General features: G+C 54.1%; 1 protein-coding gene across 1 annotated transcript in view; it reads right to left on the bottom strand.

The window, feature by feature from the left end:
- Positions 1-2186: 2186 nt before the first annotated feature.
- INCENP (inner centromere protein antigens 135/155kDa) overlaps positions 2187-15340 on the bottom strand; it is a gene marked incomplete at its 5' end in the record, with an annotated part of 14012 nt that continues 858 nt past the window's right edge. Inside the window, 14 exons of the mRNA XM_010078101.1 lie at positions 2187-2401; positions 3145-3304; positions 4473-4586; positions 6083-6173; positions 6466-6638; positions 7158-7280; positions 8041-8161; positions 8512-8621; positions 10840-10974; positions 11063-11180; positions 11500-11551; positions 12104-12182; positions 14358-14391; positions 14812-14863. Coding sequence (XP_010076403.1) covers positions 2187-2401; positions 3145-3304; positions 4473-4586; positions 6083-6173; positions 6466-6638; positions 7158-7280; positions 8041-8161; positions 8512-8621; positions 10840-10974; positions 11063-11180; positions 11500-11551; positions 12104-12182; positions 14358-14391; positions 14812-14863 — 1577 coding nt within the window. The remainder of the gene's footprint in view (positions 2402-3144; positions 3305-4472; positions 4587-6082; positions 6174-6465; positions 6639-7157; positions 7281-8040; positions 8162-8511; positions 8622-10839; positions 10975-11062; positions 11181-11499; positions 11552-12103; positions 12183-14357; positions 14392-14811; positions 14864-15340) is intronic.

Genomic DNA, 15340 nt, shown 5'->3' with positions numbered 1-15340 from the left:
AACAGGATCGATGGTTGAGAGTTTTCACCCAGGAGCAGCTTGCGCCTGTGCCTGCGCGAGATCTCTTCCAGCCCCTCCCCACTGTCCCTGCTGCGGTGCCCAGCCAGGGTCAAGGACAAGCCTAGAGCCAGGGACCGGAGAGGAGAGGCACCTACCGCTGGGCAAGCAGGAATAAAAATGAGGAGAAAGGAATTTTTTCTCTTGGTTTCAGGCCTTTCGTAAAATCTTGGGGTTGTCATTTCCTGGGATTTCTACTTGCAGGTTTGGTATGTTTCCAATGCCAGTGCTCCAGCCGCAGGCTGGGACAGTTCTGGCCCCAGCTGGTGACAGCAGCTCTGAGCGACAGGGATGGGTCCAGCTCCAGCTGAATTCGAGTCACCCCTCAGCAAAGGGTTCTGGGACTCGATCATCATGCCCAACTGTCCCTCTGCCCATCTCCAGAAACAAAGTAAAATGAGGCAGCACATGCTGCAGCGTTACCGAAGCAGAAATATTTCCCCTGGGAGCAGGAGGGAGGAAGTTCTTCCTCGAGAGAGCGTTCCTGCTTCAAGGAAACAGTACAAAAAGCAGCCCCAAAGGATAGATCCCAAGATTCTGCAGATTTCTCTAATAAAAAGCGCTGATGAGTCCAGAAGAGCAGCCCCGAGGAGATGATTTAACTCATTTTTATCAAACTGACAGCACCCGACAAAGGCTTTGCCATTGCAGCAAGGCTTCTCACAACAAAGTTATGTTCATTCAGATACAAAACCCAACCTACAGCATCTACAGCGCTCATCCCACGGATACAGACATGGACGGGAGCACAGGATTGAGCAGTCCACGGATTTAAACACAAACCCCACGTCACGGTGAAGACATCAGCTGGCAAACAGTTCCCCAGGGGCATGCGCAGGGAGAGGCAGGAGGCTCCCCATACACCTCATCATCCCGCCCGATGGGGTTTCTAAGGACCGAGCTGCACACACACAGACACGGGTTCCTCAGCCCTTTGCACACCGAAACCGCAGCCGCTGACACTCGCCCGTCTTTGAACAAGTGAAGCCACAAGAAAAAGACGGATCTGAGGTGAGAACCATCGAGTCGCCGTGTTTGCAGCGGACAGCCCCCACAACGACCCGCAGAGACGGACGGAACCGTCCCCTGGACCTGCCCCAAGGGCTGTGCCGAGGGCTCTGCTCGCCCCGAGACCGGTGCACAGAACACGAGGGTTGGTGCCGGTTCCAAAGGGGGTGTGGGGAGAACACGAAGAGCACACCCAGTGCTCTTGGAACTGGAATTCTGAGCTGACGTTTTGCTGTTAATAGGAAATTGTTTTGCTAACAGTCCGTTGACTCTGCCGTATTGAACACAGAGTGCAAAGCACGGCTTTGGTGCTGCACAGAGGAAACCACCAAGGGGAGAAGAGAGAAAGATGAGGATTTGGCTTAAAGTCATTCTTTCGATCCAACCTGTGCCACAGACACAGAATTTAAATTGGAGAAACAAAGTTCTATCGGAACCTTTGCAGAGTTCCTCTTAAAGCCTAGAACAGAGCTGGAGACACGATGAGGCTGAGGGTCACATCCTTCCCCAACACCCGCAGAAAGGTCAATGAACTCCTCGGGGTATTTCATCCCACGTCCCCCTGGCTCACACACAGCGTCGTGCTTGGTGCTGGCATGAAGCGTTTGCAGAATGGAGCAGTGGGATGGCTTTGCAGTTTGCAGGATTCTGAAGACCACAGCTGCTCACCTCTGGCTTCTGGAGAGCGCCAGCAGCACGTACGCAGGTTCTACCGAGGATGCGCAGGGGTCCCGCGAGGGCGCAGGGACAGCGCAGACACAGCTTCCATCTGCTGCTGGCAGCTGCTGCAGCCCCGCAAGGCTGAGGGGCGAGGATCACCTCTGGGGCTTTAGGTGACACGCTCTCACGGCCTAAAGGTCTAAATCGTTGCCAGGTTAAAGCTAAGGGTAAAAGGAGACACATCTTCCCGAAGCAGAATCTCCCGAAAGCTCGCTGGTTTGCCTAACAGGGGGAAAATAAACCCTGAAAATGGAAAATGCAAGAAGCCAGTAAAGGCAGACATTTATTCCACGCTAATACCCAAAGATTTACAGACACTGACACAAACACAGAAACAAAGAGATTCTCTTCTCACCTGGAAGGACAGAAACGCCCCCCGCCCCCCAGAAGTGCTGCCCACCTCAGTACTTCTGCAGGCTGTAGGGCACCCCGAGAACCGGTTTGGCACCCGGGAACGGCGGCGAGTTCCAAACCGCAGAGCTCGTGCGCTTGAAGTAGCGCGGTTTGCTTTTGTGAAAGATGTCCTCCAGCTTGGGGCTGGGGATGGCCCCGAAGAGCGCGTCCACGTTGATGGGGTTGTAGTACTGGCGGATGACTGCCTGGTTGAGCTGGTTCCCTGCAGAAAAAAAAAAAAAAAAAAAGGTTAAACTGTCATTCATTCATTTTTTTAATTGAGATTGCTGCATAGGCTGGTTGTATGCAATGTGTCCCTGCTCTCCCCATCTCTGATCTCACTGAGATCACAACTGGGGAAGTCGCCAGCACTGGATGTTCTGGAGCAGCCGTGTAAGCCCGAAGCTTCAGCACAGACCACCTGGAGGGCGAATATTGTCTGTGCTGAATCCTGTCCAGGAACCAGAACACATCTACAAGCGGCAAGGCTTCTCAGCCCTTCTCCTGCAGATGCCATCAGCTTCCCCACAACACCCCAGCTGCCCCGGGGCAGGTGGAACGTGAAATCGCGGAACCAAGTATTTTGGAAGCAGAACAGCAGCTGGCGTGAAGCCTGGCCCACGACATCTGGTGTCACTTCGCTTTTTCAAGCCAAACCAACCATGCCGGCTCAAGGCCAGAGCACAGTTCATAATTGCCTTTCGCACTGGCAAAACGACACCAGCATCTGCACTAAGGCAGCTTAAACGAGGATTTGCTCACCGACATTGTGGCAAGATCCCCAGTGGCAGAGGAGGCCTGGCTCAGCGCTCCAGCCACGCTGCTGGAGATCAGCGCTTCTGACTGCGGCGTGCAAGCGGGAGGAACTTGGCAAAACCTCACACCAGGTCGTACCACCCGCCGGAGCCCAGCTGCACAGGGCTTGTCGGGGGACCTCAGGACAGGTATCGGCCTGTCCACACGTACCGGTGGCCCAGGCAGGGACAGGCTTGCGGGGCTGGCTTTCATCATCTGTGGAGTCGTCACTGTTCAGATCCAGACCATAGTTGTTCGGATCTACTATCGGGGGCTTGGGCTCCTTCGGACCCTGGGGAGTCATCTGGTAGGAGCTGCAGACAGGAGAGTTCTGGAAGACAAACATTCCATAGGCGTGAGATGCAACAGCTCTGCGACGGCCGAGCTGCAGTGAGACGCTCGTCGATGACACCTCCACGTTCCACCTCCTGCTTTATCGCATCGCTGCGAGCCTGAGGTCTGGCAGATCTAAAGTTTTGACCCAGGAACTTGACCCAAGTTCTGAAGTTTTGACCCAATTACACCTTTACACTGCCTCCTCCTGCTTAATTAGGCTGCTTAATTAATTGGCTGTGTACGGCATGAACGAGCCAGCAATACTAAATCTAACACAGAGACAGCCGTTCCGTTCAGCTCAAGCCAGGCTGGAATGGAGTTGTTACACCCTCCAAGCCAGAGCAGAGTAACATGCTTTAAATACTCTGCAGCCCACCCCCTGGGCTCGTTTAATACTGAGCTGAGCATGACCCTGTAGAGAGCACGCACGCAGCGGCTCAGGACAAACCCTGTCGTAATTCTGCCGGGAACGGCGTGACTGAGGGAAATGCAAGTGACAAAGAAAAACTGAAAACTGCAAATTTCACCGGCCATGAAACATAAGTCAGCCCTTAACTACAGGGATGAGTATCTCTAGAGAGTGGGGAACAAGCTTTCCTTCCCCAAAGAGGCTGCCTTCATGGCTTTGTGTCCATTAACACTAACCCCTGTTTCACTGGTTTTGCATTTAAAGATTAAAATACCGAGCTCTGGGAGGAGATAAAGATCCACACACGTGTCTTCAGCATTCAGGCCGCGTACCTCTCCTCCAGAGCTGCTCAAGGTCCACGGCAGCGAGGCCCCAGGGCAGCACCGCTCCTCAGACTCTGCTGCCGTCCCGCGGCTCTTCCCAGCTTTGAACTCCAGTCACACCAGTTCAGCAGCCCCACTGCTGGGGGGTTCATCCAGCGCTTCAACACCTCCAACCTTTCAGCCCCTGCCTTTTCCTGACAACCGGGAAACCCTGGCAAAGGCTCGCCTCTTCCCTTCCCTCCATTTCACTCCCCAGAGGTCAATGAAACACTCGAGGCTGCCAGGAGACAGCCTCAGGCACCAGGAGGAGTGCTGACAGCGTCCCTGTGTTACCAAAAGGGTAAAACTGCCCAATGTCACAGCACGGCAGCGCTGGAACCAACGTTCTCTGATGTCATCCCTTAAAGACACTTCAGAGAGAGCAGAATTACCTCTTTGTTCTCTAGGTGCTCTGTCTGGGCTCTATCTTTAGCCTTTTGCTCCCCTGGCAGCTTCTTCTGTTCTTGCTCCTGCCTCTCGGTCTCTGCCAGCCTCTGTTCCTCCTGCTGGCAAGGGCAAGCCACGAATTAATCAATCTTACCAACGAACCTACGCTGGTAATCCAGGGATCCATTTTTTTGATATGCAAAAAAAAAATATCTAAGCATTTAATTGCAAGTTGGTGTTGCTCGCGGATGCTGAGGAGCGCTCTGGACACAGCGCAGCACCAGCCGCCCTGCAGCAGCCTGAGCTCTCCTCTTGAAGCAGAACAAACCCACCCACCTCCCCACCCGAGACGAGGGCAGGAGCTGCTTCCTCCAGTAACGCAAGGACCTCGTGCTTGGAAAAAACTTGCTCCTGACTTTATCTTCAGGATATAAAGATCAGAAAGCAGTGACCAACTGCAGGTGGAAAGTCTGTGCTGCTGATCTTAGCCCCTTTTTAGCCCAATAAACCCTATTTTCAGAGGCTGAGTCATCCCGTTGTACAGTAACTGTCCCAAAAAAAGGTCGAAAATCTCACCCTGTGGATGCTTAGTTTCTCCTACAGAACCTAAAGGAAACCAGAGGCTGCTGACTCAAGCAGTGGACATCGAAAATCAATAAACCCCAGCCAGGCTCAGCGGGAGGACAAGCTGCACAGGGGTCTGCCACCAGCAGCCCGTCACCACACGAAGCTGCCGGACAGAGCGAGGAGCTTGCTGGAATGCGGGGATCCCCATCGAGGGGTTCAGCTCCCTGAGGGCAGCCGGACAACCGCTCAGTGTGCCAGTGCCACAGCACTGCTAAGAGGAGCAACGACGACTTCAGGCAAACGTTGGGCAATTTCCAACTATTCAAACCTCCTGTTCTTTCCCACAAATCCTCTTGAATGTGCAAGTTCTCCCAGATCTCATAAACCAAACATCGCTGCCTACTCCCAGCAATTCCTGTGTGCAAGTCCCCCCGAAGGGACGTTCCAAACGCCACCTGAACACCACCCATGGGCTGTACCTCTGCCCCGGTGAAAGCGCACGCTGCGAGCCAAGCCAAACCCGAGCCCGTGCAGCTGCAGCTGATTTAAACAGCACGGACTGCCCAGGCGTGAGGAGGTCCCTCCTCAACCCCACAAACGAAACCGCCCGCTCAGGGCATCCCTGCTGGCAGGACTGCTGCAGGAAACAACCCGACAAAGTCTACGGTCTGCACGCATGGTTGTGCTGAAGGCGGCACAAATGTGAAACCGAGACGCTGCTTCTGCAAAGTCTGGGACTGATTCCTGTTGGACCAGGAGAGGTACGGATACACCTGGGCACAGAGAGGGTGGAAAGCTGGACACCTCGCCTCAACGTGTGCGTGGTCTGTCCTCTCTCTTTGCGCTCTGCCGTCCTGCGAGCGCAGTGCATCACCTGGAGTGGACAGAGCGGGACAGGCTCTGGGTCAAAGCCCCTCTGGCTGGCTCACGTTCAGAAGCGCACGAGCTCGCTCATCGGGGTTTAACAGCTGCACAGCTCGGCTGCTCCCGGCCATAACCGCTGCTGAAGTCAGCTCCGTCTGGCTCTACCCACCTACCGAGTACTCACCTCTTCCTTCTCCCTCTCCTTGCGGAGCTGCTCTTTAGCAGCCAACGCCTCCTTCTGCAGCCGAGCAGCCTTCTCCCGCTCTTCGCGCAGCCTAAGAACCAAACCGACAGACCATTACCCTCAAAACCCCACAGGGCACCCTCCCGTCCGGCGCCTGCAGCACACCCCTCCTCTCACAGCTCCTCAGGGGACTCCCCACCAGACTCCCCACATCATCCAGCCCAGAAGTTCTTCTCAGCAGCTTGGTACCCGCGACGGGCCAGAGCTGCCCTGACGGCACAAAGCAGCTCTTCACTGCTTGGGCTTTTCACCAGTGTCCTCTGCTCCTGCTTCTCTCCAAAGCCCCAGCACAGAATTCAGAATGTACGTGGATGTTGCCTTACTTTTCTGCCTGGATCCTCTCCTGTTCCTTCCTCCTCTCCAGCTCTCTCTCTGCAGCCAGCTGCTTCTCCCTCTCCAGCTCTGCCTGTCTCTGCTCAGCAAGCTTCCTGGCACGCTCCTGCTCCTCCTCCTTCCTCTTCTGCATCAGCTCCCGGTGCCGACGTTCCTCCTCCTCCTGGTAAAGCCCAACAAGGCAGTTACCCACCTCACCTCGCATAGGAACAGGCTCCGGGTTAAAGGAGCAGGAACCACGGCATTTGGCCCAACTCTCCAGAAGGGAAACATCTCGGGGCTGAAGCTCAGAGCTCTCCAGGCAGGCACAGCACCTCTCCAGCAAGTTCAGCGCTGGCCCTTCCCTGCCCAAAACACACCCCAAAGGGCATCACGGCCCCAGCTCTGGGTCTCCCAGAGACAGGTTTAACCGAGAGGTTTTAACACTTGCTGACCCACCAATCAAGGTCTTTAGCAGGAATCTGTCCAGAACGGTGGCCGAAACACAGGTCACAGCCGCCACTGACGGCTCGCCGCGTGCTGCAGGAGGACGCACAACCCTGCGCAGAGCTTTAGGGACAAAGCCCCTCCACTGCTCTCCACTGGGTCGTGCTCGTGCTCCCACTGGGTTCCCCCGCTCACAGAGACCGTGGCAGCCTGCAGCCGTTCCAACCGCCCGCGGGGTGACAGCGCCAGCACTGACCTGCTGCAGGGCTTTTTGTCTTCTGGCCTCTTCCTCGTGCCTGCGCCGGGCCTCTGCCTCTTCCATTTTCTTGGCAGCCGCTTTCTTTCTGATCTTCTCCTCTGCCAACCTTTCCTCCCGCACCTACAACACACACGTAGCTCGCTGAGCGCCGCAGCCTCGGGTGGGACAGCTCCGTGACAGATCCCAGCAGCAGGTCACACACGCAGAACTCCCACCCTCTCCCGGGGCAGAAGCTTCACTTTTTTGCCGCCAGGAGCCAGGGGGACCTGTGCTTTATTTTGAAAAAGGTACGGTATTTAGGGAAACAGCCTTCTTTCACACCTCCCCAGAAAGAGCTGGTCCCATGCTGCTGTTTGTGCATCTGACACCAGCAAAGCCATCAGAGCGTATTCTCAGAACCATGAAATAAGAAAAGCAGATGGAGATAATTAAAGCAGACTAATGACTGCTATGGCCACGTGTGCAAATTGTCGGAAAGTCTCAGACACAAGAGAGGCTCTGGGTGAGGTATGTTTATTTTCTCCTCTCCATTAGTCAGGCGGGAGAACAGCTTCAAGCAGACAAACCCTCAGGGCCATCAGGCTGGCTTTATCTGCTTGAGGTTATTCTCCCACCTGACTATCAGAGCCTCAATAAAGGCGTTTACGTTCATAATTCTGGAAAATAAGGGGTTGCAGCTGCCATTTGCTGTAACCAGGAGAAAGGCAGTTCCTCAGCATCACCAGGTTTCTGGAAAGATCTTTATCCAGCCCTTCTCCAGTTCATTCTCTAGATTTCGTCAGCCTCAGTTCCTCCCTTTCTGGAGGGCACACGCGGCATCACCCGCTTCAACGGATTATTTATTCTCCCAGATCACCTCTGCAGGTACACTGGGCCTTACCTTCTCAGTCTTCTCGTCGAACAGAGCAATCTTCTGCTCAATCCGCCTCTTTCTCTCCTCCTCCATTTGCTCTGCCCGCTCCCGAGCTTGCAGCACCTTGCGCAGGCGCTCCTCACGCTTCCTGCAGGACACAGCACAGCTCGCCGCTGAGCTCCCTACGGCTCAAATACAGCCACAGGCACAGCTCCACTGCCCGATACACCACTCATCGAAACATTAGCAACGCTTTTCAGCTCCACCTGAGACAGAGGAGTTCAGACGAAAAGCTGAAGAAGCCGTCAGCAAGGATAGTTAACATTTTATTGGCATTCCAGACAGATACTGCGAGAACAAACACTGTCCTTGTGTTGCGAGAGCAAGCCAACATGAATTTTTGCCGCGTGTACGGACTCCGCAAGCTGAAAGACCCAGAGAGAGGGACCTAGAGGTGCACAGAGAGCAGTCCCGACATGGGAGAAAGCAAATACTCACAGCTTTGCCTCTTCCAGCCGCCGTTTCTTCTCTTCCTCCACTTTCTGTTTTCTCAGATGCTCAGCTTCTTGCTTTTTCCTCAGAGTCTCCAGCTTCTGTCTCTCCTTTTCCTGCAGTGGATTGAAACGTGATTGCACCCACCAGCCAGGGCTTCTCCCTGCCTCAGCTTGCTTGGGTCAGGAAAGGGCCCAGAGGTAACACTGAGAACCGCAGCCGGAGCCGCGGGATGTAACCAGCCTGACACAGAGCTCAGGCAGCCCGTGACAGGGACACGGGTGTCTGGGGACAGGCGTGACGGAGAACAAGGCAGCAGGGTTAACCTTGGAGAGCAAGAGGAGGAGCCGGGCAGCTGGGACAGAAGCAGCAGCTCCTGAGGTCCCGGCAGCTTCTGCAGAGACCGCAGACAGACAGCGCTGCCATTTACGCCAGTAAAAAGAACCCAGAAAGCAGCGCTAACGCGTGGCCACGATCCCAGCTTCCTGCCGCGAGCGCAGGCAGCAGAAGGTGCCGGAGGAAACACCCCGCTGGCTGCAGCCCCAGCTCCCGCGGGCGGCCCCGCTGCCCACAAAGCTTCACCTCCCAGTAACGCACCAGCGCCCAACTCGGACGGAGCGCTCACGGCTTGTTCCGAGCACACAGCCACCCCGTGTGTCACCCAGACAAACGCAGGGCGTTCGCCCCATTCTCCAGAGCAGCCCGGCTACCCCAGCCCCAGCGTCCTGTCCCGGCGCTGGTCACAGCAAACAGGGGACGATAACCTGACTTAACGCTGGATGTGACACTGCGGATGCCCAGTGGTGACAGCCCTGATGAGCACAGTGAAATAGTCCAGTGATCGCCCTGCACTGGGCTCCGTGCTGTAAACAGCCGCTGTTATCAGTATCAAACCGGCTAATTTAAAAACAACCATTACACCTCAGCGCTCTGGGGCTATTTCATGTTTAGCCCCCACACAGAAGAAGTCCTGAGGGGAAGCCACCCACACTGCATGAGACCAAAGATAGAACCACCAATGAACCAACAGCAGCAGAGGATGCACCAGCCAGGACCTTCCCATCCCATCGGCTCCTTTGCCCATACAGACACCAACGTCAGAGAACAGCAGAGAGACCGGAGCTGGAATCCCTCACTGCCTCCCAGCGACAGTCGTCCCGTCTCTGCTGGAGCGCAGCGAGGCTCCCCGAGCAGCACAACCACGGCAGCTCCCAGCAACACCAACAATCCTGATTGGAGGTTGCCAGACAGAAGCTAGATGCAGGAAAACCAGTTTCTGGAGCACACCCTCCTCCCCTCCCCAGCCCTCCTGACAGCAAAAACAAGCCCTGGACCCCCTCACTCTGCCGGCCACTCGCTGGGTGTCAGTGTCACAACCTGTGCTCTGCGTGCCAGCTCCAGCACGTCCCTGGGTGCACCCGTGAAGCGACACCCATGGACTGTCCCGGCGCTGTCAGAGCTGTTCAGGAACAGGAACTGCAGCACACAGACCAAACCTGGTGCTCCTTGAACATGGATTTATTCGAGTTAAACACCAAACCCAAAGGCAGAGGAGGTGAGAGCCAGGGCTGGCCATCAGCGACACAGGCAGTATCCTACTGCAAGCCCAGCCCGGTTAATTAAACGATCACAACTGACGACCAAACTGCCCTGCGTAAGCTGCCCGACTCCCTTTGGAAACACACAACCAGATCTTCCCAAATCCCATCCACCTGGACAACTGCTCTGTTTGGGGTGCGGGTGCTGTGAACCCCGCTGTGGCACTGCACAGGCAGACATCAGCCTGTGGACAGCACAGGCGTGGTGCCTGTCTCTGCTGGTTGCAGCAGTTATCCTACGTTGGTACAGATGTTTGTTAGTTCTGGACACTGGCACACTTCCCTCAGGGAATCAGCAGCCTGCTGCTCAGGACAGGCTCACGTTTCTTCCTGCTTCAAAGGCCTGAAAAACCTCAGGACATCAGCAGCTTAGACTGAAGAGGCATTTGCTCAGATGTCACCTGTTAGAAAAGTCCTGGAAAGGAGACTTGGGATGTGCAGGCTTCAGCTGTATCTACCCCTCAAGTGCAGTATGCCAAATCCCTTGATTTTCCTTTCCCAGTTTTCATTCCCGATAACACCACAGGGGAATGCTGCAGCAGTAAAGCTTAGAGTCCACGTTAGAACTCCAGGAAGCTGACTAATCACTGTCTTGTTTAGTTTCTGAAGTGTAAACAGACAGCTCAAAGTTACTTCTTAGTCTAACGTGGGCTGAAAGGTTTCTTTCCTGCCTGTGCTTTAACTTGGACACTCATCAGACCATCCCGCACTGGCTGAGAGCAGAGCCCTGTCTTACCTTGGGATCCGCCTGGAGAGGAGTGTTGTACCTGATGAAGGATTTTATCACTCCATTTCTGCCCACAGAGCTTGGCGTCATGAGGAGCTGGTTCTTCTGCACCGTGTGCAAGAACGTTTTGAAAGGACGCACCACCTGGGAGAGGAACGCCAAAAAACGATCCTCAGGAGCGTGAGGAAGAAACAGGTCCTGGGGACGCGCACCGGGGTCACACCGATCTTACTTTGCTGGCTGGAAAGGTTGGGGAGGGGGTCTTCCTTCTCAGAGGAGAAAGCCCTCCATCTTCTGCTTGCTGATGGTCATAGCGTTCGTCCACAGCTCTCTTGTAACTTGGCTTTCTCCTGCGAGAAAAATACAGTCTGTCACGCACGGCAAGCCCTCCTGGTTGTCTCAAAGCCGGGTCTGAAGATAGACCATAAAGCTGCCCTAGGTTAAGAGATATTACAGTGTGTGCACACGTAGCTATCCAACAAAACATTTCTAACGTGAGAGAAGATACAAATTAAATCCTCTTCTCACAGAGGCAGAGAAAACCTACTGCAAAGTTTGTCATCAAAACACACTGAAGCCGTTTAACAACGTCTCAGCCTTGAACCTGCTTGGAGCTGTACTACAGCTCTCCAGAGGCATCTTCCAACCAGAAGGATTCCACCAACACACCTGGCACTCTGGGGCGGTTCCTGGGTCTTCTCGTTCTTATTCATGTTGTTTTCTGAAAGAAAGCAGTTACACAGTCAGCTCTAGTGGAAAAAAAATCCCAATGCAGCTTTGAAAGCAGACAGAGATTTAGCAGATCATTAAACAGCAAAAACCAAACCCTGCCATGAATTATGCACAGCAGGACCGTGCTGCTTTCAGCAGGCAGCCACACAGCACCATCCAAACCCAGAAATGCAAACTAGCCGAACTGTCCGAAGTGACCCGCGGCGCCCAGTCTGCAGTGACGCCACGCTGTCGTGCTCTGCACGGACACGGCGCAGCTGCTCGCGTCAGAAACGGGATTCAGCCAGCCCACCCCTGACCTGAGACATCCCTCCATCCCCGTTACACCCATTCCCGTGTGCTTCCCTGGGTGGAAAATAACTCCAGCACAGAATCTCCTAACCGCTGATCTCTCGAACCAAACCCTCGCTTGTCAAAGATTAGACTAGTCTTTCCAACCGGGCTCTGCAATTAACTAGCCAATCTTTCAAACCTCCCGGTCAGCCTCCCAACCAAGCAGTGACTTTTTAAAACTCTGCCCCAAAGATCCTCTGGAAGCTACCGTTGCTGCTCGGCTCCTGCGGCTGCTCATTTCTGGTGACAGTTCGAGAGCGAAGGGACATTCGCGGACTTTGGGGATCCTGTAGGAAAAGCAAAGGGGTTTCAGCAGAACTCTCACACAAACAGCCAGGCACGGTTTCTGATCACGATGCCAGTCTGACGAGGACACAGCCCATAATGTCACCAAAGAACGCAAAACCACCCGCACAGCACGCAGCACTGGTGCCAGCAGCCAGAGCCATCCTACCTTCCAGCTGGGAAAACATCCCAGCACACCGCCGGGGTGAAGCCCCTGATGCGGCGCCAGCACCAGGAGCAGAGACATTAACCGAACACAAGGGGCTGCAGCGAGGGATGCGCTGCGGAAACCGAACACACTCATGAACAAGGACAAAAGCATTTCCAGACGGAAAGCTGTTCACTTGCCAGACTCCTGGCAGAGTCAGGCAGCTCCTTTTCCTTGGTGGCGATGAACAGACAGACAGGGAGACAGCACAGACAAACAGCTCATTGCCCTGATCTATCTGTTGGTGATGAAGGGGATGTACATTGCTATTTGCCACCTGTGCGTTTACACCGGCCCAGCATCACTTCTGCTCTGATAATGGTTTTATGTGTCTGTGGGAGAGCAGCAATGGCTTTTGAAATCCGCACTCTGCCAGCGATGCATTAACACCGCTCCCCAGGCACGGCTGGCTGACACAAAGTAGGGGGAAGAGGAGGAGTACAGAAACTTTATCCTCCCTAAATGCTTCTGTAGGGTCCTTCCCGCAGGCTGGGTATAGGAAGCACCCGGCAGCCTCACAGGACACAGATCTGATTAATTCGAGATCAGCCCGGAGAAGAACCTGACCCTGAAGCGCCAGGACGCACCAAGGGACCTGTGTTCTGTAGACATCGGTGATTTCTGATCAGGAAGGCTGAGTCATCACGTTTCACACTGCTCACAGCTCCCAAAGGAAGCCTCCGGCAGAAACCAAACTAATTTGTTTTGCTGAGAAAACGGCTGATGGATGGATGGAGTAAGGCAACGTGGTGACACAGGCTGCGGATGGGACAGGCTGCCGGGCACTGCTCCCACCAGCGGCAGGACAGAAAGACAAGAGGAGGGAGAGGATGGAGCAAACACGCTGCAGGGACTAGACCGCCTTGACAAATTCCTCAGGGCACAGAAACAAACTGCACGAGTCCTCTGTTCCCAGGCACACAGCGCTCCGGTCATTTTTCTCTTCTGTTTTCCCTTTAAGCTTTTCTACAGTTCTAACTCGGGCAAGCTAAAACTCCAGAGGCACTAGAAAAAGCTGAGTTTATAGGAACTTTTGCAGATCCACTGAGAAGCAGAGCCCTAACAGCAGGTATGAGCCTGTCCCTGCCTACAGAGGTGTTCAGGGCCACAGAGCTCCACTCCACTGATTCACTCTTTGCTTGCTTGAAAGTCATTCTGGACAGAACACAGACATAACCCCGGGATTTCCTCCTCAGCAGGGCACTGAATTGTGGAAGGTTGCGTTTTGACCTGAATGATGTTTACAAATTCCTGTGGTTGTCTTAAGATAAACTGACAAGCTCTGAATAACCTGCAGGACTGAAAACAGTCCAAAGCAGCTTTAAAAATACAGGAGTAGTAACAGAGTACAAACTCTGTCCGACTGAAAAAAAACCTCCCTGAAGGTTATTTATCGTTGTGGATTCAGGGTGAATTTTCACAGAGCTGATCTCCAGCAAGAGGCCAAGCAGCAGGAGCCAGAAAGCAGGGCTCCATCCTGAACGCCAGCGGTACCAGGGCCAGTGTTCAGCGTGGGTGTGCATCAGCCTCTCATTTAAATATATTTATGCAAAATGTCAGAGAGAATGCTGTTTTCTAGTCAGAGCTAGCCTTGGCTTTGAAAGCACCCGAGACTGTCACACCACACTGACACCAGACCTCTGCTTGCACCCGGAACAAGCCTTGGGCCACACGTGCTCATCTGCCAAATAAAACCTCACTGGTTTGGTTTTGCCGTTTTTGGAACACGGTGATTAAAAGAGACTTGGCAATCTCAGACGTGCTCTAGCCTGTGCATCAGAACCAGGAGGGCTGTGGGGAGGCTCGGGCACGTACGGGAGCCAAGCACTCTTTACTGGAGCATAGGCTGAGCGAGCCCAGCGAGCTGCGGCCAGAGCTCCCCAGCAACACGAGAGGTGTACTCAACACCTTCTGCTCACAGGTCCTTACAAACCAACAGAAATGCTTTTAACCTCTGCTCAATCCTTACCAGCTTGGAGGGGGTGCAAGGTCCAGGAGGAGACCTAGAAAAAGGAAAGAAAAAAAGCAGCTGTGTTTAATAGCATCGAGGAAAGCGGGAAGCCCCTTGTTATCCGCGGCATATCAAGGCACGGACTCTGCGTGCAGGAGAGAAATCACCCATCTCTGCTCTAATGTGATCTCATGCCAAAGCAAGCTGGTACTTTTCCATCCCGTGCCCTGCATGCGAGCGTCGACACAGCTCCTGCTCTAACAAACGTGTTTTGCAGTGCTCCCTCTGCTTGTTTGTACCTCCCATGGCTTATATCCACCCAGCTCAAGGGCATCACGCTCCGCCAGCCCCGTCAGGCTGCTTGCTGATCCCACAGTTATCTGCAAGCAGTGCGTTGTATACCAAGAACCTCACTGTAAAATATCCTCCGAGCAGGATATTAAGGATAAACAAATATCTTAAAGTGTCTCACCCTGTCTTGACAACTGTCTCTTCATCCTCCGGCACCAAGACAGAGCTGGTGACTGCAGGAAAAGAAAAAAAACCGCAGAGCTGTAAGGTACAGGTGCAGGCCAAGACTCTTTGCAGGAGTGCAGTTCACTCCAGACCCTTGCAGAGGTGTTTGCGCTGCCTCCGGGGCACTGCCTGCAGCCCGAACACGTGCCACTGCGAGTCAGGGCAGCTGAGTGTACCTCGGGAGCACTAGAGAAAATGCTGCCCGCAATTTTCACATAAGAAAAGAGACATTTCCAATTACAGACGAGTTCAGAGTCGCAGCGTATCAAAGCACGGACTCCTGCGTGCAGGACAGAGATCATCTTTCTCGTGCACAGTCACCCTCCCTTATACTATCTGCACTCTAACGTGATCTCATGCCAAAGCAAGCTTGTGCTTCTCCATCCCGCACCCTTCGCGACTGTCCACACAGACTGCTGCACCCAGACCGAAGAACCAGCCCCAGCCCCGTAACGGTGTTTTCCCCTCAGCAGCAAAAAGGAGAT

The sequence above is a fragment of the Pterocles gutturalis genome, unplaced genomic scaffold, assembly GCF_000699245.1.
Source record: "Pterocles gutturalis isolate BGI_N339 unplaced genomic scaffold, ASM69924v1 scaffold29208, whole genome shotgun sequence".
Lineage (NCBI taxonomy): Eukaryota > Metazoa > Chordata > Aves > Pterocliformes > Pteroclidae > Pterocles > Pterocles gutturalis.
This window is presented reverse-complemented; position numbering and strand designations above follow the sequence as displayed.